At 45.2% G+C, this 23,028-nt stretch overlaps 1 protein-coding gene across 4 annotated transcripts in view; it reads right to left on the bottom strand.

The window, feature by feature from the left end:
- LOC135212664 (endophilin-B1-like) overlaps nucleotides 1-23,028 on the bottom strand; it is a 349,729-nt gene that overhangs the window by 103,199 nt on the left and 223,502 nt on the right. For all 4 annotated transcript variants that reach the window (XM_064246314.1, XM_064246310.1, XM_064246312.1 and 1 more), the window contains one exon: nucleotides 20,547-20,626. In XM_064246314.1, coding sequence (XP_064102384.1) covers nucleotides 20,547-20,626 — 80 coding nt within the window. The remainder of the gene's footprint in view (nucleotides 1-20,546; nucleotides 20,627-23,028) is intronic.

Genomic DNA, 23,028 nt, shown 5'->3' with positions numbered 1-23,028 from the left:
TCCCAAAAAGTTAGAATATCATCTACATATCTCATCCACAGCATGTTTTTGGGTTTTATTGCATTTATTACTAGTTTCAAAGGATTCCATGTATAAATTGGTTCAAACAGGACTTAAAAGCCTACCCATGCTAAACCAGCACCTCGTCTTAAATCTACGCTTATCCTTTGCCCTTACACCAGACCATAAAAATAACTTAGACATTATAGTTGCTTTTGGCAAATTCATATCAGATAAAAATTACAGCCGTGAAGAGATATGTTTAAAAGACATTTTACTAAGACTGACCTTAATAACGAATACTCTGTCCCCCGTAGATTTATGATAGCCATCCCCTCACTAAAAAAGTTAGATGTTGTAATAAGTAGATCAGACAAAGATGGTGTTCAAGATTTTAAGCCAGAAGCAAGGAAAGTAAAGTCTTTTACCAGTTTTATGCATCTTTGTCTATATGCAAGTTGCCCCTTTGAACTTAAGCATCCATTCTCTCAAAAAAGCTATCTCTTCTCCCATTGGTTGTCAGAATTAACCCCTACAGAGACAAGGATTTAAAAGGATGAGAGGCCAGCAGCTCGCTCTCAGAAGCATACCAGACCTAAGAGAGGTCAGATCTCCTCACCTGTGCCCTGCAGACACCGCCATCTCCCCCCTCCTGCTTCCCCCCTGGTCTCCCCTGGGAAGTCCCAAGTATTTTTTAAAAATCCATAGTGCACCGAAACCTCAAGGAGAAGACTATATTCAAGCCCCCCAGGATCCAGGTACTGTGAGAGTAATTCCAGTTCAGCCAGGGAATTGTTTTTAACCTTTGTCTGCATTTCATTTCCTTTTTCCAAGGCGACGGTAACCCTCCTTGTTTAGTTTCTCATTCCCCCATCTGGGTTCAATTCTGTGATTACTCCCCTTGTGATAATAGTGAACATTCCCCTGGTAAATTCAAGCAACGAAATAGTTCTCTTTCTGTAAATTCCCAGTCATTTCATTCCACCCACGAGTGGCCTTTTTGATTGAGAGAAAGTAGTACTGTGTAACATTCTCCCTCGTGCGCAACCCCGCCCACCCCCCATCCCAGTGTTCTATCTATTTGCAGAGAAACACCGTGCCAGATTGTGGTAGAAGTTGGAAACCCTTGGAGCAAGGCTTGCAATTTCAATCTGCTTGCGCAAATTTCCGAACGCCGTGTCTGGGTGCCCCCAGCCACGTGTTCCGGTGGATCGACCAATCAACCCCCTTATTAGTCTGCTGGACCTCTGCAAATTAATGTAAATACAGTGCATTTAAAACTAAAGTCCAGCTTTTATGTAAATTCCTCCTTCCTCAGTAATATCAGCCTTATGCCTGAGTAGTTTTTTTTTCTTTTTGTTCTGATCTCTCGTCCTCCATTCAAGACCAAATTTTTCAGTGTTAACTACATTTCCTAGGAGTGAATGAGCTACATCAGAATAATGGCAAAATCGTATCATGGAAAAAGACTTCTACCTCAACAAAATCAACGTACTCCTTAGCAACACAAACACATGCAACAAATTGAAGAAAACACCTTCCAAGACGTCCCCACAGAATCTTTTTAGGAAAGGAAGATTAATTGGTCAAGACAAAAAGAGCATTGCACTAATGGAAAAATTTAGTCATTAACCCAAAACTACCTTACTTTTATGGCCTTCCCAAAACTCACAAAGACAATCTTCCATTTAGACCCATCATCTCATGTGCCAGAGCTTTCAGTTATAAAATTTTTAAATGGTTAGCTGGCCTCCTTTCCTCTTTCTTAGGTAGGCACTTTTTCTCCAAGTCACATTAAACATTCTGAAGATTTTTGCCACAAATTCAGAGAAGCACATATACCACTTCACAACATAAAACTTTTAAGCCTATTCACATAAGTACCAGTACAGGATATTCTACAGTTTTTGAAGGAAAAATTAGCTCCGTATCAAGATCATTTCCCGCTGGCTCTCGACAAAATAAAGAAGTTAGTTGAATAATGTGTATGTATCTAATAACGTATTTTCATCCGGGGAGTCATTCTATAAGCAAAAATTTGGATGTAGCATGGGTAGCCCTTTAAGTCCTGTTTTAGCCAATCTATACATGGAATACTTTGAAACTATAGTAATAAATGCAATAAAATCCAAAATCTTGCGGTGGATGAGATATGCAGATGATATTCTAACTTTTTGGGATAATAGGTGGGGCACTTTCAACGAATTCCTTTCAAAATTAAACGCATTAGTGCCTAGCATCAAATTTAAAGTCGAACGGGAGACAGAGAACAAAATTCCTTTCCATGATGTTTTAATAATTAGACACATGACAGAATACAAATTTACCATATATATACAGAAAACCAACATTCTCACTTTCATACATTCACTGCTTCAGTTATCATGACATTCCTATCAAGATAGGTGTAGCCAGCAACTTATTTTTAAGAGCCTTACAAATTTGTTCCCCAGATTTCTTGGAAAAAGAATTTGAACTAATTCGTAAGCACTTTCGTCTTTAAAGTATCCTGACCATATAATTGAGATAGCTATTCATAAAGCAAACGTAATTTTCTACCGATCCCCTCAAGACAAGACCAGAGAGATACCCAACAATAAAATAAAAATCTGTCTCCTGGAAAGGATTAAGAAAGTGACCCAGACCCTCGGAAAATCTACTCCTTTTGCCTTTACTTACCCAAATACCTTAGCCAAATCCCTGATTAACAGCCAACAAAAGACATCTCGCATGGACACAGGAGTATATGAAATCCCATGCCTGGACTGTGACCAATCTTACATCGGTTTTACAGGAAAATCACTTCTCCAGAGGTTAATACAACATAACCCGTCACTTAGGTATGGACAACAAAGCTCATCTATTTTTAACCATAAAAATAACCATAACCACAGAATAAACTGGAATTTGCCACATATATAATTTATAGCAGCAGATGTCAGTACAAGAGTCAAATGATAGAGGCAGCCTTGACCAAACAAAGACAGGTTATAAACATCTCAAAGGGGTGACTTAGAAAAACGTGCTACCTGTGGAAGGAGCTCTTGGTATAAATACTGCCTTTTCTGTAACTTTTCTCATTCATAACTTACCTGAGGAGAGAGACAGCAGTCTCTGAAAAATAGTACTTAAGGTTAAGCCAGCATAAATATTCTGTAAAAACTGGGCAAACATCTAATGCTATATTCATTCATTTAAGTGAAAACAACCATCGAATAAATTGGAATGGTAGTTCAGTAATTGCAAGGTCAAAAGATGTCTTATCACGAAATCTTTTAGAATCTGCTTTAATACAACTTACTTCTCATTGTAACTTCAACATTAGTCTTGGCCTGTTTCATTTAGACCCTTGTATTTGTAACATGTTTAAGAATGACCTCAAAGATATAATTACAGACTTAAATAAAAATAAAAATTAGTTGCCTTAGAGATATCTTCATTGTAATGTATGTTTTATATGTATTGTGAATATGTATCTGTTTACCAAAGTTCTGAATAGCGTTCACCTATAATCCTTTAATTGTCTTGTCCTTGTGTCTGAGATGTCTGTCTTAATCCTTTAATTGTACCCATTGTTTATGCTTGTTTGGGAAGGTTACTCATCTTCCAGGTGTGTCGGATTCTAGGTACTAATCTCTTTATGATCCATATCTGTCAGTTATATATATATATACAGTAGTGCCTCAGGTTACGAAATTAATCCGTTCCAAAGCAGCCCCTCTAACCTGTTTTTTTTTGTATCTAGAACTATGTTTTACAAGTAAATTGCCTAATTTGTTCCAAGCGCTACAAAAACACCACAGTAAATTTTTTAATAAAAGCTAAATTGACCAATAAAGAATGAAATACAACAATTTGGACCATTCAATACCTAACCTAACCGTGACTGTACCTGTAAATAAAGTGTATTAGTGTACAGGGTACAAGAAATACTGTATGTACATGTACGTACATATGTAGTAAAATGGGGAATCTTACCTTTCTAGTGAGGCGATGTCCGAATGTGGCGACAGAGGAGGAGGACAAATGGCAGAAAACATGAACACTTAACTTTACGAAACACATTAACAAATGGCAGAAAACATTAAGACTTTTTACGAAAAACTTAAAATTAAATTTCTTTCTTTTTTTTTGCCTTTTTCTGATTTTTAAATTCTTTTTACTTTTTTACTATACGTTTTTTTTAACAAATTTCAATTTCTTCATCACTTCCAATTTCCTGTTTTTTTGTATCACTTGGACCTTCCTGTTTGCTTACTACTAAAGGCCTCTTTAAAAAATAACTATCCAAGGAAGATTGCTTCTGCCTGCTTTTCACAATGTTCCTGAAACGACTCAGGCAAACGTCATCGAATTGCACAAGCATACGACCTATGTAAGCCTTTTCGGGGTGTCTCTTTTCTACAAATGTTTGCACTTTATGAAAAGCAGCTAGAATATCCTTAATTTCTGCCGTTGTCATAGGGTCCTCCTCCTCCTCCTCACCGCTGCTAGAGAACTCTTCTTAAACGACGTTATGTTGCATGGCCTCCAACTCCTTCAGCTTCAGGTCATCTGTCATAAGCTCCTCTTGGTGCTCCTGGAGAAGGTCATTGATGTCATCCTTGTCGGTGACCAGCCCCATGGACTTGCTGAGTGCTACGATCTCATCAAGATCTGGTTGTGAAACAGTTTCAGGAACGTCAACTGTTTCTGAATATGCATCAGCTTCGCCCACATTGAATCGCCTAAAGTCTCGGGCGGATACAGCATCAGGCCAGAGTTTCCTCCACGAAGAATTCAAGGTTCGCCTCGAAACCTCTTGCCAAGCTTGATCAATGAGTCGGATGCATATCACGGTATCGAAACGCTCCTTCCAAAATTCATGCAGGGTGAGGTTTGTGGTATCGGTGATGTTGAAACATCTCTTGAAAATGATATTGTAATGATACAATTAAGTTTGTTCATACTTACCTGGCAGATATATATATAGCTGATAATTTCCGACGACCGACAGAATTTAAAACTTACGACACACGTAGTGGGAGTCAGGTGGTTAGTACCCATTCCCGCCGCTGGGAGGCGGGTATCAGGAACCATTCCCATTTTCTATTCATAATTTTTATTTCCACTGTCTCCTGAGGGGAGGTGGGCGGGTAATTAATTATATATATCTGCCAGGTAAGTATGAACAAACTTAATTGTATCATTACAATATCATTTTGTTCATGCAACTTACCTGTCAGATATATATATAGCTGAATCCCACCTTTGGTGGTGGGAGAGACAGAATAGAGGATTTAGGAAACACATATATGCAGATATTTGATACCTTGGTTCCTTACCTGTTAGCATAGCTGGCTTCGTGATTACTGCCACGTAAGTCTGCTTGTGCTACTAGAGTTGCAGCAAGGTAGAGACCTATGAAGCTGGTGCACTCCAGATGATATGTCAACAGGGGCGAGACCACGACTTCCGTGACTAGACCATGGACCATACTAATGAGGGCAACGAGACAAAAATACCACCACCTGGCTTAGTTTACCAAAGGTATCCTACTTAACTAAGCTAATGGAAGGGAGACCCGCCCCAGGCGGTCACCCCACAACCATAAAACACAAGTTAAAAACCCCCCTAATCCCTAAAGGATAGGATGAGTGTTACCTCCTGCCCCCAAAACAGTGTCTGCAGCAATGTATGGTCCGAGGGAAGAAGCAATTTTCGTATGTCACTTTCACCTACCGCAGGTAGGTAGTGTGAACAAGCGAACACCGAATTGCTTCTCCAAAATGTGGCATTCAAAATATCTTTGAGCGCCATATTTTTGTGAAAAGCTACCGAAGTAGCAATAGCTCTCACCTCGTGAGCTTTCACTTTCAGAAGCTTCAATCACTATCACTGCACTTATCATGAGCTTCTTTAATCGTACTTCTGTGAAGAACGCCAGTGCGTTTTTTTCGACATAGGAAGATCAGGCTTCCTCACTGAACACCACAAATTGTCAGACGAACCTCTGCAAGCTTTAGTTCTCTGCAGATAGAACTTTAGAGCCCTGACAGGACACAGGAATCTCTCACGTTCATTTGCCCACTATTTCTGACAACCCTTTGATTTCAAAGGTCCTCGGCCCACGGGTTGGAAGGATCTCGTTCTTTGCTAAGAACGCGGGACTTAAAGAACAAATTGCATTACTGTCTGAAAACCCAATCTGCTTGCTAATGGCCTGGATTTCGCTAACCCTCTTCGCCGTCGCCAGAGCGGTTAGGAAGATCGTTTTCTTCGTCAGATTCCTGATAGAAACTGAATGAAGCGGTTCGAAGTGACTCGACATAAAAAACTTGAGCACCACATCCAAGTTCCACGAGGGTACTTTAGGCTGGATGACCTTCTTAGTCTCGAAAGATCTAATGAGATCATGAATGTCTTTATTATTAGTCAAATCGAGTCCTCTGTGCCTGAAGACTACAGAAAGCATGCTCCTGTAACCTTTAATAGTTGGAACAGCCAACTTCACTTCCTCTCTCAGATAAAGAAGGAAGTCAGCTATCTGGCTCACAGAGGTTGTGGTGGAGGAAATGCCCTTCTTCCTGCACCAGGATCTGAAGACAGCCCACTTCGATTGGTACAGAGCGATTGAGGAGGGCCTCCTTGCGGTGGCAATCGCCTTCGCCACAGGTCTTGAAAAACCCCTCGCTCTGGCCAACTTCTTGATAGTCTGAACGCAGTCAGACTCAGAGCGGGGAGGTTTTTTGTGTACCTCTCGAAGTGGGGCTGTCTGAGTAGATCTTTCTTAAGGGCAGAGTCCTCGGAAAGTCTACCAGGAAGGACATCACCTCTGTGAACCAGTCGGCTGCTGGCCAGAAGGGGGCGATGAGTGTCATCCTCGCTCCTTCCGATGCCGCGAACTTCCTCATCACTTCCCCGAGGATCTTGAGCGGGGGAAAGCGTATATATCTAGACCCGACCAACTCCAAAGTAGGCGTCTACTGCGACTGCTCCCGGGTCCAGAACTGGGGAGCAATACAGCTGAAGTCTTTTCGTCCTGGAAGTTGCGAAGACATCCACCTGCGGACAACCCCACAGGTCCCACAGCGACTGGCAAACCTCTTGGTGAAGGGTCCACTCTGTCGGCAAAAGCTGTCCTCGTCGACTGAGAAGGTCCGCTCGAACATTCTGTACTCCTGACACGAACCTTGTCAGGATAGTGACTTCTTGCGCTTTCGCCCATAAAAGGAGTTCCTTTGCGATGGCAAACAGAGAAGGCGAGTGAGTTCCCCCTTGATTTCTTAGGTATGCCAGTGCTGTGGTGTTGTCCGAGTTGATCTGAATGACTTTGCTGGATATTTCTTCCTGGAAGAACCTGAGAGCCAGGTAAATCGCTGACAGCTCTTTCAGATTGATGTGCCAGGGCACCTGTTCCCCTCTCCAGGTGCCCGACATTCCTTCTCCTATGTGTTGCTCCCCAACCCGTGACGAGGCGTCGGAAAACAACACTAGTCGGGGGTTCCGAAGTTTGAGGGAGAGCCCTTCTGCGAGCTTCCGTGGATCTGACCACCAACTTAGGTGATCCTTCACCTCTCTCGTTAAACACAAGATCGCCTCCAGATCTTGTTTGTTCTTCCAACTGTTGGCTAGGAAGAATTGAAGAGGGTCTGAGGTGCAGCCTTCCCAGAGAAACAAACTTCTCCAGTGAGGAAATGGTCCCCAGCAAAACTCATCCATTCCCTCACCGAGCATGTTTTCCTTCCCCAGAAAGGTCGCCACTTTTTCCAAATTTTTTCCAAGCATTGAAGTTGTCGCCCCTGGGACGGAAAAGCCCCGAAAAGCCAAAACACTGAGTCCATCTGAATCCCCAGATAGACTAAAGATTGAGAAGGAGTCAAATGCGACTTTTCGAGGTTTACCAGAACGCCCCAGGGGACTTCGCTAACGACATGGTCGTGTGCAGGTCCTCCAGACACGGTCTCGCGATGAAGCTCGAATAAGCCAGTCGTCTAGGTAGAGAGAGATCCTTATATTCTCCAGATGAAGCAGCCTTGCCACGTTCTTCATCAGAATGGTGAAAACCATCGGCGCTGTGGTCAGACCGAAGCAAAGTGCCCTGAATTGGAATACCTTCCCCTTCAGGACAAATCGCAGGTATTTCCTTGATTGGGGATGGATGGGGACGTGAAAATACGCGTCTTTGGAGGTCTAGTGAGACCATCCAATCCCCCGGTCTCAAAGCTGACAGCACAGATTGAGGCGTCTTCCGATCTTGAATTTTCTTCGTTTATGACGGAAGAGGTTTAGGCTTGATGACATCGAGGACGGGTCGCCACCCCCCCGAATGTTTCGGCACCAGGAACAGACGGTTGTAAAAGCCTGGAGATTCCAGGTCGAAGACCTGTTCCACCGCTTGCTTCTTGATCTTTGTTTGTTCCAGCAGATCGAAAGCACTTTCTGTTTCTCTCCTCGATAAGAGGGAGACAAATCCTTTGGTGTTGAGGATAGCGGGGGTGACTTCAAGAACGGGATCCTGTAACCTTTCCTCACAACATCTAGCGACCAAGGGTCGGCATCTCTCTCTTCCCAGGCTTTCGCGAACAGAAGAAGCCTGGCTCCTGACCGGCGTCTGAAGGACTTCCAAATCACTTCCTACTCTTTGACGGAGCAGGGGTTTTTCCTCTGGAAGAGCCTCTTCCTCGGGAGGCTGTTTTCGAGGAAGATCCAGCACGAAAGGGCTTCGGTTTCTTGGTAAACGAAACTCCAGAAGAGGAAGCAGCTGCTGGTCTTCTAGAAGACTGAGCCAGAAGATCTTGCGTTGCCTTCTCCTGAAGGCTCGATGCTATGTCCTTAACCATAGTCTGGGGGAAGAGATGGTCTGAAAACGGAGCGAAAAGCAAGTCCGCCTTTTGCGCTGGAGAGACGGATTTGGCTGTGAAGTTACAGAAGAGTGCTCTCTTCTTGAGAATCCCCGAGCTAAAGTGAGTAGCCAACTCCTCAGAACCATCCCTGACGGCCTTGTCCATACAAGAAAGTACACTGGACAGCTCCCCCAGACTAATAGTATCAGAACTCCTTGACCTGGCATCCAAAACTCCAAGACACCAGTCGAGAAAGTTGAAGACCTCTAGAGTCCTGAAGAGGCCTTTAGATGGAAGTCGAACTCGTTATGGGTCCAAGTGACTTTTGATGAAAGAAAACAGAAGGGCTCTTCTGGAGGCGTCCACGATGCTCCCGAAATCACCCTGAGCAGAGGCTGGTAGTTTAACACCTACGTCCTCTCCCGTCTCATACCACATGCCTCCTTTACCGCAGAGTCTTGATGGCGGTAAAGCCAAAGAGGACTTTCCTGACGCTTTCCTCTTCTCCATCCACTCATGGACTTTCTGGAACGCTTGCTTCGTGAAAGCGACTTCTTCATTTTAACGAACCCCGATGCCTTCGATGCTTTAAAAGAAGAAAATTGAGAAGGGGGAGTACGAGGGGCTTCCGGTTGGAAAGTTTCTCCAAACTCCGACTGTAGAAGACGCATCAAAACTTTATAGTCCGATGAGACAGGAACTGGCTGCTGCTCTTCCTCTGCTTCGACTAAATTATCGCTAACTCCTTCCTCAGAAACTGGAGAAGTAGGAGGAAACTCTGAAGAAAAATGACGAACAGGTAGGGTTCCTTCTTCCACCTGAACTTGCGTTGGTGAGGAACTGGCGTCCACCAGCGCACGCTTGGCGTCCGAATCCACACGTTTGGCGCCGACAGGTGCGCGCTCGACATTTACTAAAACACGCCTGGCGTCCACTGGCGCACACCGAGCGTCCACTAGTGCACGCTTGGCGTTCACTGGCGCGCGCCGAGCGGCCGCCAGCGCGCGGCTGCCGTCCACTGGTGCACGTTTATCAACAACAGGTGCGCGTTTGGCGGCAACGGAAGCGCGCTCCACTTGCACAGAAGCGCGCTCAGCGTCCACCGCTCGCTTGCGAACATATCGAAAAAGACTTAGCGGGGAAGCGGGAGATATCTCATCCTGAGAGCGAGAAACGAACTTCTCACCTCCTCTAGAGAGCTCTGGGGAGCAGAACGAACTCTAGAGGGAGACTCGAACGAAGAGAGAGGCGAGCGAGGAGAAAGAGAAGGTCTTGACTTCTTCACAGGAAGCTTCTCATCCTTTCTACGACGCGGAAGAGACTCTCTAGAAGCAAGAACGTCCTGAAGTTTGCTGCTGCACTGACTGAAGCATCCTCTTGGTTGGTCGGAATCTTCCTGCTCCGGGGAGGGAATGATTCCTGTGAGCAGGAGAGTGGCGAGGGACGCCTCCCTCCTCCTCCCAGGTACGGCCTCCTCCCGAGCTCTAGAGCGACTGTATCGCTCGCACGAACTACCCGAATCCAAGTCCGAAGACTCTCTACGCCTTTTCTGCGGCGGAAAAGCAGCGAACGCACTGTCAGGAGAAGATCGCAGATTCGGAGAACTAGGACGTGAAGCGTCAACAACACGCGCCGTCCTTTTCAGCGGACGGGAAGCACCGTGAGAACTCCACCCTTTACGTGGGGATGAAGCCTCCGATGACGAAAAACCACTCCTTGAGGAGACGTGCACGCGCACGCTCCCTGGCAGTCTGGGGATTTTCATCAGTAACGTACCGAAGGCACGCCAGATCGGTGGGGGTTCCTTGTAACCCTCCTTCGGCTTTCGACATGCTCCTCCCTCCCCAGGTCCTGGGAGTCAAGCAGAGGTCCAGGCCTAGAGGCGAAACGAGGCCGATCTGACGCACCCTCCACTACACAAGGGGTATCACTGCACTTCTGCACATCACTTTTGCTCTCAAGAGCCAACACTTTCGATTCTAAATTTCGAATCGACTCCAAAATTAAGGACAAAGTATTACTCTCTACTGACACTGCTTCAGGTCCCGGAGGCAACACTACAGGGTTAGGAGCATTAACAGAAGGAGGGTTAACAGGAGAAAACATAATTTCATTGCACACCTGAAACACTCCTGGAGGAAGACCTCCTTAACCTATCCTTTTCAAGTTTCCTAGATAGGTATCCATACGCCTTCCACTCAGAATCTGTTAATCTTTCGCACTCCTTGCAACGGCTTTCATACACACATTCATGCTCCCTGCAACTCACATACCGTATGTGGGTCTACTGAAGCTTTCAGTAGCCTACCTCTACAATCAGTCCTAGAGCAAAATCTAGCGCTAGCTGTACTAGACCCTGACATATTATCCAAGAGAAATCCAAACCAAATCAAATCAATCCACTAATAACGTGTGCCTAGCCACCGATCCAAGTCAATTAATCCAAAAAAGAACCAAAAGGGATACTCAAGTAGCAAAAAGTTTCCAAATCCAGACGGAGGTGCTGTAAACAGATGTTCACAACACCGGCGACAGAAAAATGATATTGTTAAGATACAATAAAGTTTTACACATACTTACCTGGCAGATATATACTTAGCTATAGACTCCGTCGTCCCGACAGAATTCAAAACTCGCGGCACACGCTACCGGTAGGTCAGGTGATCTACCATTCCCGCCGCTGGGTGGCGGAATCCCAACCATTCCCGTTTTCTGAGCCAGATTTTTCTCTACACCTGTCTCCTGAGGGGAGGCTGGGTGGGCCCTTAATCGGTATATATCTGCCATGGGTAAGTATGTATAAAAACTTTATTGTATCTTAACAATATCATTTTTATACATGCGACTTACCAGGCAGATATATACTTAGCTGATTGACACCCTTGGTGGAGGGCGAGAGACAGCTATATATATAAACAAAATTCTAATAACGGGAAACAACAATTGTTGTAGGATATCAATCCTTGGTTCTTACCTGTTTGGGCTGAAGACTTCATGATTACTGTCATTTAGTCTGCCTGCCTCAAGAGCTTCAGTGAGGTAAACCACCTATGACCGAACAGCCCTTCTGGATCATGTCAATGGGGGCTAGCCCGCTTACGCGACAGAACCTGCATGGATCGTACCAATGGGGCTTACCCGCTTACATGGCAGAGCCTGACCTGTATCTTATCAATGGGGCTAGCCCTCTTACATGACAGAGCTTTAGGCTTTACATAATGCACAACGAGGAGACCAAAAGTTAATCCCGACCACCTGACCTTCCTAACCATGTTAAATCTAAGAACTGAAAAGGGTTCTTCCTATACCCTCTTTCAGTCAACCATAAAAACCAAACACCATAATGTTAAAATTACATAACCTAACTAATTAGGATTAACCTCAGCTCCTCCTCCCAGCACTAAATCCGCGGACACTATCGCTCCCAGTGAAAAGCACTTCTCATAAGTAACTCTCACATCCTTTAGATAGTGAGAGGCGAACACTGAGTTACACTTCCAATACGTGGATTCAATTAGATTTTGAAGGGACCACGTTTTATGAAAAGCCATTGAGGTTGCTATGGCCCTCACTTCGTGTGCTTTTACCCTGAGGAGTTTAAATTGTTCTTCACCACATTTAAGATGCGCTTCCTTAATAACGTCTTTAATGAAAAACGTAAGGGCGTTTTTTGATATTGGTCTTGTAGGATCCTTGACCGAGCACCAAAGACTTTCCTGCGTACCTCCCAAAAGAGACTTTCTTTGTAAATAAAATTTTAGCGCTCTTACTGGACAAAGGGTCTTCTCCTTTTCTTCCCCCGTAAGAGAAGAGAGTGCCTTCACTTCGAAGCTTCTAGGCCACGGTTTTGAGGGTGGGTTTTCGTTCTTGGCTAAGAAGAGAGGCTTAAAAGAGCAAATTGCAGCCTCCTTCTTAAACCCCACTCTGCCCTCTAACGCTTGAAGTTCACTCACCCTTTTTGCCGTGGCTAAGGCGAACAGGAATAGAGATTTCCTCGTCAAATCCCTAAAAGAAGAATTATTGGAAGGTACGAATCTTTCAGACATCAAATAATGCAGCACTATATCCAAGTTCCAACTGGGATTTTTATTATTCTGACTTTTTGAGGTCTCGAAAGACCAATAAGAAGGTCATGTAGATCCTTTAATTGTTCCCCGACGAAAACCTCCAGACACCCCTATGGCCTAGAAACACCGAGGTCAGCATACTTCTATACCCCTTGATCGTAGATACCGCTAGGCCACACTTTCTTCTAAGGTAAAGAAGAAAATTTGCAATGTCGGTTATAGAGGTACTGGAAGAGGATAGCTCATGCGTCCTGCACCATCTTCTAAACACTTCCACTTCGACTGGTACACCCGTAATGTGGATGGTCTCCTGGCTCTTGCGATTGCTTTTGAAGCTTCGCGAGAAAACCCCCTCGCTCTAACGAGTCCTTCGATAGTCTGAAGGCAGTCAGACTTAGAGCGGGGAGGTTTTTGTGATACCTGTCGAAGTGGGGTTGTTTGAGAAGATCGCTCCTTAGTGGGAGCGATCTGGGAAGATCCACTATCCACTCCAGCAACTCTGTCACCCAATCTAGGCTGGCCAAAAGGGAGCGATCAAAGTTAATTTCGTTCCCTCTGAGGAGGCAAACTTTCTTATTACTTCCCCTACCAGTTTGAAGGGGGGGGGGAAAAGCGTACCCGTCTATTCCCTTCCAATCCATGAGGAGATCGTCTATCGCTATTGCTCTTGGATCCGCGATGGGGGAGCAATAATTCTCCAACCTCTTGTTCCAGTTGGTTGCGAACAAGTCTACGTTCGGCCTTCCCCATAACCCCCATAACTGATCGCACACTTGAGGGTGGAGAGTCCATTCGGTGGGGAGCACTTGGTCTCTTCTGCTTAGCAGATCCGCTCGAACATTTCTCTCTCCCTGAATAAATCTCGTCAGAAGAGAGATCTGCTTCTCTTGCGCCCAAAGCAACAACTCCCTCGCTGTCTCGTAAAGGGAGAATGAATGAGTTCCCCCTTGCTTCCTGATATATGCTAGGGCTGTCGTGTTGTCTGAATTGACCTGAATGATCGATCCTAATATCTGTTCTTTGAAAGTGCAAGAGAGCTAGGTGAATGGCTTTCAGTTCCTTTTGTTTATGTGCCAGGACACCTGAGCTCCTTCCCAGGTTCCCGACACTTCTTGCGAATCCAACGTTGCTCCCCACCCTACGTCCGATGCGTCTGCAAACAACGCTCGGAGAGGGCTCTTTATGTGCAAGGATATTCCTTGACCGAGTTTCTTCGGGTCTAACCACCACCGAAGATCTTGTTTGACCTTGTCCGTTATCCTGAATGACTCTTCGAGGTCCTGGGAACTTTGATCCCAGTTCTCCTTCAGATAATACTGAAGGGGTCTTAGGTGCAGTCTCCCTAGGGAAACGAACTGCTCCAACGAGGAAATGGTTCCCAGCAAACTCATCCACTCCCTCGCGGAACAATGTTCTTTCCCTAGAAATCCTGACACCTTTGTAAGGCAGCGCTCTATTCTCTCTGTTGACGGAGACGCTAGAAAACCCCGAGAATCCATCCGAATCCCCAGATAAACTATGTTCTGCTGGGGATCCAGCTGGGACTTCTCGAGGTTGACTAGGAGTCCCAATGACTGCGTCATCTTTAATGTTACCGAAAGGTCCTCCAGACACTGTTGCTTCGACTTTGCTCGTATTAGCCAGTCGTCCAAATACATCGAGATTCTGATCCCCTCTAAATGTAGCCAATGCGCCACATTCCTTAGGATACCCGTGAAGACTTGCGGGGCCGTCGAAAGTCCGAAGCAAAGCGCTCGAAATTGAAACACTCTTCCCTGTGACATGAATCTTAGGTATTTCCTTGATGCCGGATGAATTGGCACATGGAAATATGCATCTTGAAGGTCCAGGGATACCATCCAGTCCCCTGGATGAAGAGCAGAAAGTACAGAGGAAGAGGTCTCCATCGAGAACTTCTTCTTGATCACAAAGACGTTCAGCGCACTTACGTCCAAAACCAGCCTCCACCCGCCCGAGGCTTTTGGTACCAGGAAAAATAGACGGTTGTAGAAACCTGGTGAATGGAGATCTTGAACCGGTTCTATTGCCCTTTTCTCGCAACATAAGTTCTACTGCTTGCAGGAGAGCTTGACTCTTGACAGGATCGTTGTATCTCGCTGTTAACTCCCTTGGAGTTCTTGTTAAGGGAGGATATTCCCTGAAGGGGATGAGGTATCCTCTCTCGAGGATCGAGAGGGTCCAGCTGTCCGCCCCTCTCTTCGCGCCCAGACTCTGGCAAAGTTCGACAGTCTGGCACCTACCGCTCTCTGGAGGACTTCTTCTTCATTTTGCCTTCCCTGCAGGTCTCCTGGAAGGTCTTCCTCTGGTATCCGGTTCTTCTACCTCTAAAAGGGGTTCTTGAGGAGGAAGAGGCTCCTCGAAAGGGCTGCTGAAGAGGTGCTTTATCCTTCTTTTGAAAAGGAACCGCAGGCTTGAATCTCTTTGCTGACTGTGTCAGTAAATCCTGTGTGGCTTTTCCAGCTAATGATTTTGCTACATCCCTCACCGTGTCCTGTGGGAAAAGGTGGTTCGAAAGTGGCGAATATAGCAAGGCCGACCTCTGTAGAGGAGATACTGACTTGGACAGGAAAAAGACCCATACACTGCTCTCTTTTTTCAAAACTCCCGATCCAAAAAGAGCAGCCACTTCCACCGAACCGTCCATCACCGCTCTGTCCAGACACGATAACACACTCGATAATTCTTCCATCGTGACAAACTCGGGATCTTGGGCTCTCTTCGCAAGGGCTCCCAAAGCCCAGTCCATAAAATTGAATACTTCGAGCGTCCTAAAGAGTCCCTTTAGTAGATGGTCCAGTTCACACATCCCCCAAGTAGCTTTTGCTGATAGTAGAGCGCGCCTCCTTGAAGAATCTACTAAGGAAGCGTAATCTGCGTCTGCCGATGAAGGCAGTCCTAAGCCCATAGGTTCCTGGGTATCGTACCATCTTCCAGGTTTACCCGTCAACTTTGAAGGAGGGCATGAAAAAAACAGTCTTGCCCGCCTCTCTTTTATTCTTAAGCCATTCTCCAAATCCTTTGAACGCTTTTTTCATACTAAGGGCTGGACGCATTTTTACAAAGAGGATGCTTTTGGAGACTTCGTGCTCGATAGCAAAGATCCTGGAGAGGGCGGATCCGCTGGTTGAAGCTTATCTCCGAACTCCTGCAACAATAACAAGGACAATCTCTTATAATCAGAGACTACTACATCCACAGGTAATTCTTCATCCGAGACTTCTTCTAAGTCTCCGGCTGTCGGGGATCCTTTCGGAGAAGAGCGGTTCTTAGTTGTCGAGGGACTTCTGTCAAGCGAAGAAGAACGTCGTCCGTGTGACAAATCCTTGCTACTACAAGGCGCAATAGAGTTCTTAAACGCACGAGATCTTCTCTCAGGCACCTGTTTCCTACCAGGTGAAGGGCTCCTACTCTCCGAAGAACTCATAAAGTGCGAAGGGGTCTTACTCTGACCTAAGCTCGTACAAGGAGCCTGGCGCCTACTCGACTCCTGACGCCTGCTCGACTCCTGGCGTCTGTTAGACTCCTGGCGCCTACCCGACTCCTGACGCCCATGCTCGACTCCTGCAGCCTTGCTTGATTCTGGCGCCTGCTTGACTCCTGTCGCTTGTCGTGACTCCTTGTAGGCTCTTGACGCCTTTCACAAGACTCCTGGCATCTGTTAGGCCTCTATACGCCTGTGATATTCTTGGCGCCTACTAGGCTCTGTCAACTCTATGTTTCTAACAAGCTCCTGCTTCTTAGGCTCTTACGCCTATCCTGATCCTCAGAAGAGGAGTCCGACTCCTGACTTCTCCTAAGAGACGTAGCTGACCGCTTGCTCTGCGAGCGGCTACCTCTGGGAACTTTCTTCCTATTAGATAGGAGAGGATCGTTTAAAGGGAGAACGAGAGAGTCTCTCCGGTGACGAGCGCCTGCTAGAGTGACAAAACTTCTTCTACTTACCAGGAAGAAGAAAATTTTGATCTCTTCACTGGAAGGGAGGAGTCTTTCCTTCGAGACGAATCCTTATGTAGAGCGCCTACCAAGGAGGATATTTGCTCCTGTAGATTAAGCAGGAAAAGCTTTGTCGGATCTTGAGGCGCTGGAGACGGTCTTCTCGCCCTCTTACTAGTCGAAGGAAATCCTCTGGAAATCGCTCTGGGCTTGAATCAAAGCGTCTCCTTTCGGCGCTACCCACGATCTCTTCAGAGGACGAGACTTCGAAGCAGAGCTCCATCCACGCCTGGACGAGGAGGAGTCCGACGCAGAAAAAACACTCTTCCAGGATGCCTTTTCTACGGCTATCCAAGGCAGCCTGGGTCGTTACTTCAGGGTCTGCCGAAGGGACGCCTGATCGTTGGGGATGCTCCACATCCTCCCTGCGGCTTTTGACATTCCTCTCCTCCCCTGGTCCTGGGAGTTTGGAAGCGGTCTAGGCCTAGGGAGCAATGCGGAGCCGATCAGACGCCCCTCCACTGCACTGGGGTCACTGTATTCACTGACACCACTCTTACCTTGTGTTTCCATAGCTTTAAGCTGCTCCTGAAGCTCCCTGATCGAGGATCTCATTTTTTTCCATTTCTGAAAATGAATCCTTAGATTCAACACAGGGAGAAGGGGCCTGAGGTTATGGGAGAAACATCATCTAGTTTGTTAATTTCTGATTCAGGCTCAAAAGAACAAGATCTACTCGAGCTTCTAGCTGACGCTTTCCTAGCTCTATCCTTCTCTCTTTTCTTAATATAAGAAGCTAAATCCTTCCATCCTTGCTCCGAAAGCCCTTCACATTCAGCACAAGTTCTATCAAACGCACATTCAGACCCTCTACATTTACTACAAAGCGTATGAGGATCTACCTCTGCTTTAAACAACCTAGTTCTGCATTCTTCCCTTGCACAAACCCTAAACTTAGGTGTTACTTTAACTTCAGCCATCTTAATAGAAAAAACCAAATCCAAGTCCTAATCCAGTCCAAAATAAGCGTATGCCAATCCCGAGAATAAACAAGAGTACTTCACCAAATGAGTCCAACCAATTCTCGGCAAATGAGCAGAATTCCAATCAGGAGAGACCAAACAACAGTTGTTGCCGGCCTCAGCGACAGAGAAAATCTGGCTCAGAAAACGGGAATGGTTGGGATTCCGCCACCCAGCGGCGGGAATGGTAGATCACCTGACCTACCGGTAGCGTGTGCCGCGAGTTTTGAATTCTGTCGGGACGACGGAGTCTATAGCTAAGTATATATCTGCCTGGTAAGTCGCATGTATAAAAATTATGAATAGAAAATGGGAATGGTTCCTGATACCCGCCTCCCAGCGGCGGGAATGGGTACTAACCACCTGACTCCCACTACGTGTGTCGTAAGTTTTATATTCTGTCGGTCGTCGGAAATTATCAGCTATATATATATCTGACAGGTAAGTTGCATGAACAAAAGATGTTTTGTATACAGCTTCTTGAAGTTCGATATCACTTGCTGGTCCATGAGCTGGAGGAGAGGGGTGGTGTTAGGCGGAAGATAAACAACCTTGATAAAAGAATACTCCCCTAGGATATCTTCCTTGAGGCCAGGAGGGTGAACAGGGGCATTGTCCAACAACAGCAGACATTTCAGAGGGAGGCATTTCTCTTCCAAGAATTTCTTCACTGTCGGGCCGAAACACATATTTACCCACTCGGTGAACAAAAGTCTCATTACCCAGGCTTTCACATTAGCCCTCCACATCACTGGAAGCTTCTCCTTTAGCACTTTGTGGGCCTTGAAGGCTTGAGGAGTCTCGGAATGATACACAAGTAGGGGCTTCACCTTACAATCCCCACTGGCGTTAGAACAAAGTGCAAGCGTAAGCCTCTTTTCATAGGCTTATGCCTGGGTAGCTTCTTCTCTTCCTCCGTGATGTACGTCCGACAAGGCATTTTTTTCCAAAAAAGGCCAGTCTCATCACAGTTGAAGACTTGCTGAGAACTGTAGCCTTCCTTGATTGTCTTCTCGTCGAACGTCTTAACAAAGGCTTGGGCCGCTTTCGTGTCCAAGCTGGCAGCCTCCCCATGCTGTACCACCGAATGGATGCCAGTCCGTTTACAAAATTTATCAAACCACCCCTGAGAAGCCTTGAAGTCTGGGGTTGCCTTCCCTTCGATGTCCCTTCTGCTTCGTCTTCAGCCTGAGCACTCAGATCACCGAAAATGGTGCAGGCATTCTGGCAGATTGCTGTCTCGGTTATCATATCGCCAGCGATTTCTTTGTCCTTAATCCATAGGAGAAGCAGCCTCTCCATCTCATCATGCATGTGGCTCCTGTTGTTGGAAAAAATATTCACGACCTTGGAAGGTGTACCTGCTTTGATGGCTTCCTTCTGCTTAAGGATGGTGCCTATTGTCGACGGAGTTCGGCCGTATTCCTTAGCGATCACACTCAACCGCATACCATCTTCGTACTTCTTAATTATCTCCATCTCGTCTCCATAGAAAGCATCCTCTTCTTTCTGTGAACTTCAGCAACATTCTTGGGACCCATGGCTAATAACGTAAGTTCACACACAACACAATAAAGTAACTTACAGTACAAAGAAAGCGAAATCACTAACACGAATTTACGTTAACAAATGAAATCTATGTGAACGAACGAATTCCAGGTGTGTACGATAATGCTGCCGCAACGAAATGGTCGAGGAACACCTTTACGTAGATGCATGATGGGACAGGTGCTGACCAATAGGAGAGCAGGATCTTACGGCAGTGACTAGCATCAGGAACCAATGGGAGAGCAGGAGGATGGTGGCGAGTCTACTGAGTTGGCGGTGCACAAGTTTTAAAATTGTTCTCGGCGGCCCAGGCAAATCTTGGACTTTACAGTACATACACCCTTTCGCAACCTGAATTATTTTCGTACACAGAAGCAAAAAAATCTTCATCTTTGCCTTTGTAACCTGGATTTTTCGTACGTAGGGACTTTCAAATGCAGGGGTATGACTGTATATATATTAGTTGCTTATCATAAGCAAATTAAAATACATACAACAGGGAAAAACAAATAATTACTGTAAGTAATACTGAAATAAAAAAACTTATACTAAAAAAAATAAAAAAAATTTCAAACCCATGTGCTGTGGAGATGAGGGCAGTTGGGTTTGTAAATGTCATACTCTCATGGTTTATTAATGCTAGATATTGCTTCTCATACACACATATAACTGAAAACTGGTTAATATATGTACTCTATGTAATATACAATTGTGGATTTGTTAGTACGTACTGTAATACTAGAGAATGTAATTTATACAGGATTTTTAAAATCAATACAAAAGATGATCAACTTAAGCAATTCCTACAGCCTCATAGCTCTAATACTTCATTTCAATTTATACATCTGTTCTTGCTGAATTCAACCACCTATTTATGTAACAAAACTTGAAAATGCCATCACCTATCCATTTGTCCTGCCAACTCAGTATCTAGACCAAAAGAAATGATTAACAGTTATCTATTTATGGCAACTAATCAAAACTTAAAGAAGTGGTTTCTCTTTGTTTTATATATGAATAGCTCTTCCAACCAACAAAATACTCTCATACAAAAAGGAAGCTTGTTTTGGGTATAACACTAAATTCTGGACATGACTACTGAAGAATTATACCTAAAAGAATATACTCACCGAACACCTTCAAGCAGCAACTTTGTAATTTCTGCTTGTCTGTCATAATCTGCTTGTGCCTTCCTTAAATCAGCCTCAGCCTATAATAAACAAAAAGAAAATGTTCAGGTTATTGCAAGATAAAAAAAATTCCAACTTATCATATAAAAGACAATCTGTAGTACTGTTTCCAACAAGAAGTTACCTACTACGTACCAGTATTTACTGCCTAATAAACAACACATATCTATACCTGATGCATGCTACAGTGGTCTACATTTACTCATTATAAAAATGATATTGTTATGATACAATAAAGTTTGTTCATACTTACCTGGCAGATATATATATACTGTTATTTTCTGAAGTCCGACAGAATTTTAAAAACTTCCGACACACGCAGTGGTCGGCCAGGTGGTTAGTACCCGATCCCCCGCCGCTGGGAGGCGGGTATCAGGAACCATTACCCATTTTCTATTCATAATTTTCATTTCCACTGTCCCCTGAGGGGAGGTGGGTGGGTACTTGATTTATATATATCTGCCCAGGTAAGTATGAACAAACTTTATTGTATCATAACAATATCATTTTGTTCATGCAACTTGGTTCCACCTGTTAGCATAGCTGGCTTCGTGGTTACTGCCACGTAAGTCTGCTTGTGCTACTAGAGTTGCCAGCGAGGTGAGAGACCTATATAGCTAGTGCACTCCAGATGATCTGTCAACAGGGCGAGACCACGACGTGACTAGACCATATTGACCATACCATGAGGGCTAAGAAGTAAAATAAAATATAGTATATCATATATATAGATAAATATATCACCACCTGACCAACCTAGCCAAAGTTAAGTGTTTTAACTAAGGCTTAAGAGTTAAGAAGTCGCCGTTGTCGGCGACTCATCAACTAAATTAAGAGCTCTTCCTAACCATTTTCTACAGGATAGGATGAGTGGTACTTCTTGCCCCCCCCAAGATTGTGTCTGCAGACACGTATGGCCCTAGCGAGCAGCAGATCTCATATGCCATCTTCACATCTCGCAGGGAGTGTGAAGTGAACACACAGGTTTGCTTGCCGCTAAAAACATGGTACTCAGGATGTTGCTGAGTGCCATGCTCTGTTGAAATGCTTCCGAGGCCGCGCCCTCACCTCGTGAGCATTCAGATAAAAAGATTTCAAATCTTTGTGCAAACACAATGAAGGAGCATTTTTGAAAGAACTCCTTAACACTAAAGCCAGGGTGTTCTTCGATATGGGCAAGTCTGGTCTTTTTCGGAACACTGCAGATTGCCCGAATGACTTCGACTTTCTTGAGTTTTATGTAGATAAAACTTGAGAGACCCGACAGGGCACAGGACTCTCTCTGGCTCCTGCCCACTAACTTATGCCATCCTTGCTTCAAAGCTCCTGGCCCAAGGACAAAACGGGTTTCCATTCTTAGCACAACGGAAGGCTTAGAGAGCACACCGCTTGTGTTTCTCTAAAGCCAAAACTTGTGACGATGGCTTAAAATTTCACTAACCCTCTTTGTCGTATCTAGGGTGGTTAGAAGAAGGCCTTCCTGATCACATGCAAGAAGTTAACAGGTAGGAGAGGTTCGAATGCTTTAACATCAAGAACTTCAGACTACGTCTAAGTTCCAAATTGAAAGCTTCTTGATCTGGACATGCACAGTCAGTCCGTCTGTACTAAGTCAGGTGACCGACCAGTTGACCAGTCAGACGAATCAAGGACAGCAAGGCTGTACCCTGAAGACCATAAGGCACTATTCTTCGCTGAAGGATGAGTGTCTGGACTGCCTGGGCGATTCAAGCTAAGCAAACCTTGGGGGTGTATCAACGCAACCCAACGTCGTCAGCGAATCAACTCCTGACTCGAGCTTCTGGTGCCAGGAGAAAGGAGCGAGGAGCAAAAAGGCGATTCAGTCCCGAAGGAAGAATGCCTGACAGTCCAACCTGGTCATGTTACACGATCATCGGGGGTGTATAAACGCAACCGACTTCGTCAACAAGAAACTCAGGGCTACTATATGTCGCCTGATCTCGCACGAGTGTCTGACTCCGAGAAAACAGGTGAGACAAAAAGTAGATGGTGAGCGAGTTTCGAGATTCCACAGAACTCAAAGATCGTGAAGGGCTTTGTTGTTTGACAGACGCAAATCTCTGAGCCCAAGGCCGTCAACAACATATTTGCATATTCTTTAATAGTTGTGACTGCCAGCTTATCCCATTCTTCAGATGGAAATGGAAGACGGTAATCTTATTCCTGTCAACATCTCGATAGTCTGAACGTAGTCAGACTCAGAGCGGAGAGGTTATAGGTACTTTTCGAGTTAGAGTAGACCGACTCTCTCGGAAAAGGTCCTTGGAAAGTGAACTAGGAAGTATGTGACCTCTGTGAATCCCAGGATTCTGAAGGCCAACATGGGGCGATCAGCGTCATTGTCGCTCCCCTGTGACGTCATAAATCCTCTTATTACATTTCCTAACGATTGAAAAAGGGG

Source organism: Macrobrachium nipponense, chromosome 41 (assembly GCF_015104395.2).
Source record: "Macrobrachium nipponense isolate FS-2020 chromosome 41, ASM1510439v2, whole genome shotgun sequence".
Classification (NCBI taxonomy): Eukaryota; Metazoa; Arthropoda; class Malacostraca; order Decapoda; family Palaemonidae; genus Macrobrachium; species Macrobrachium nipponense.
This window is presented reverse-complemented; position numbering and strand designations above follow the sequence as displayed.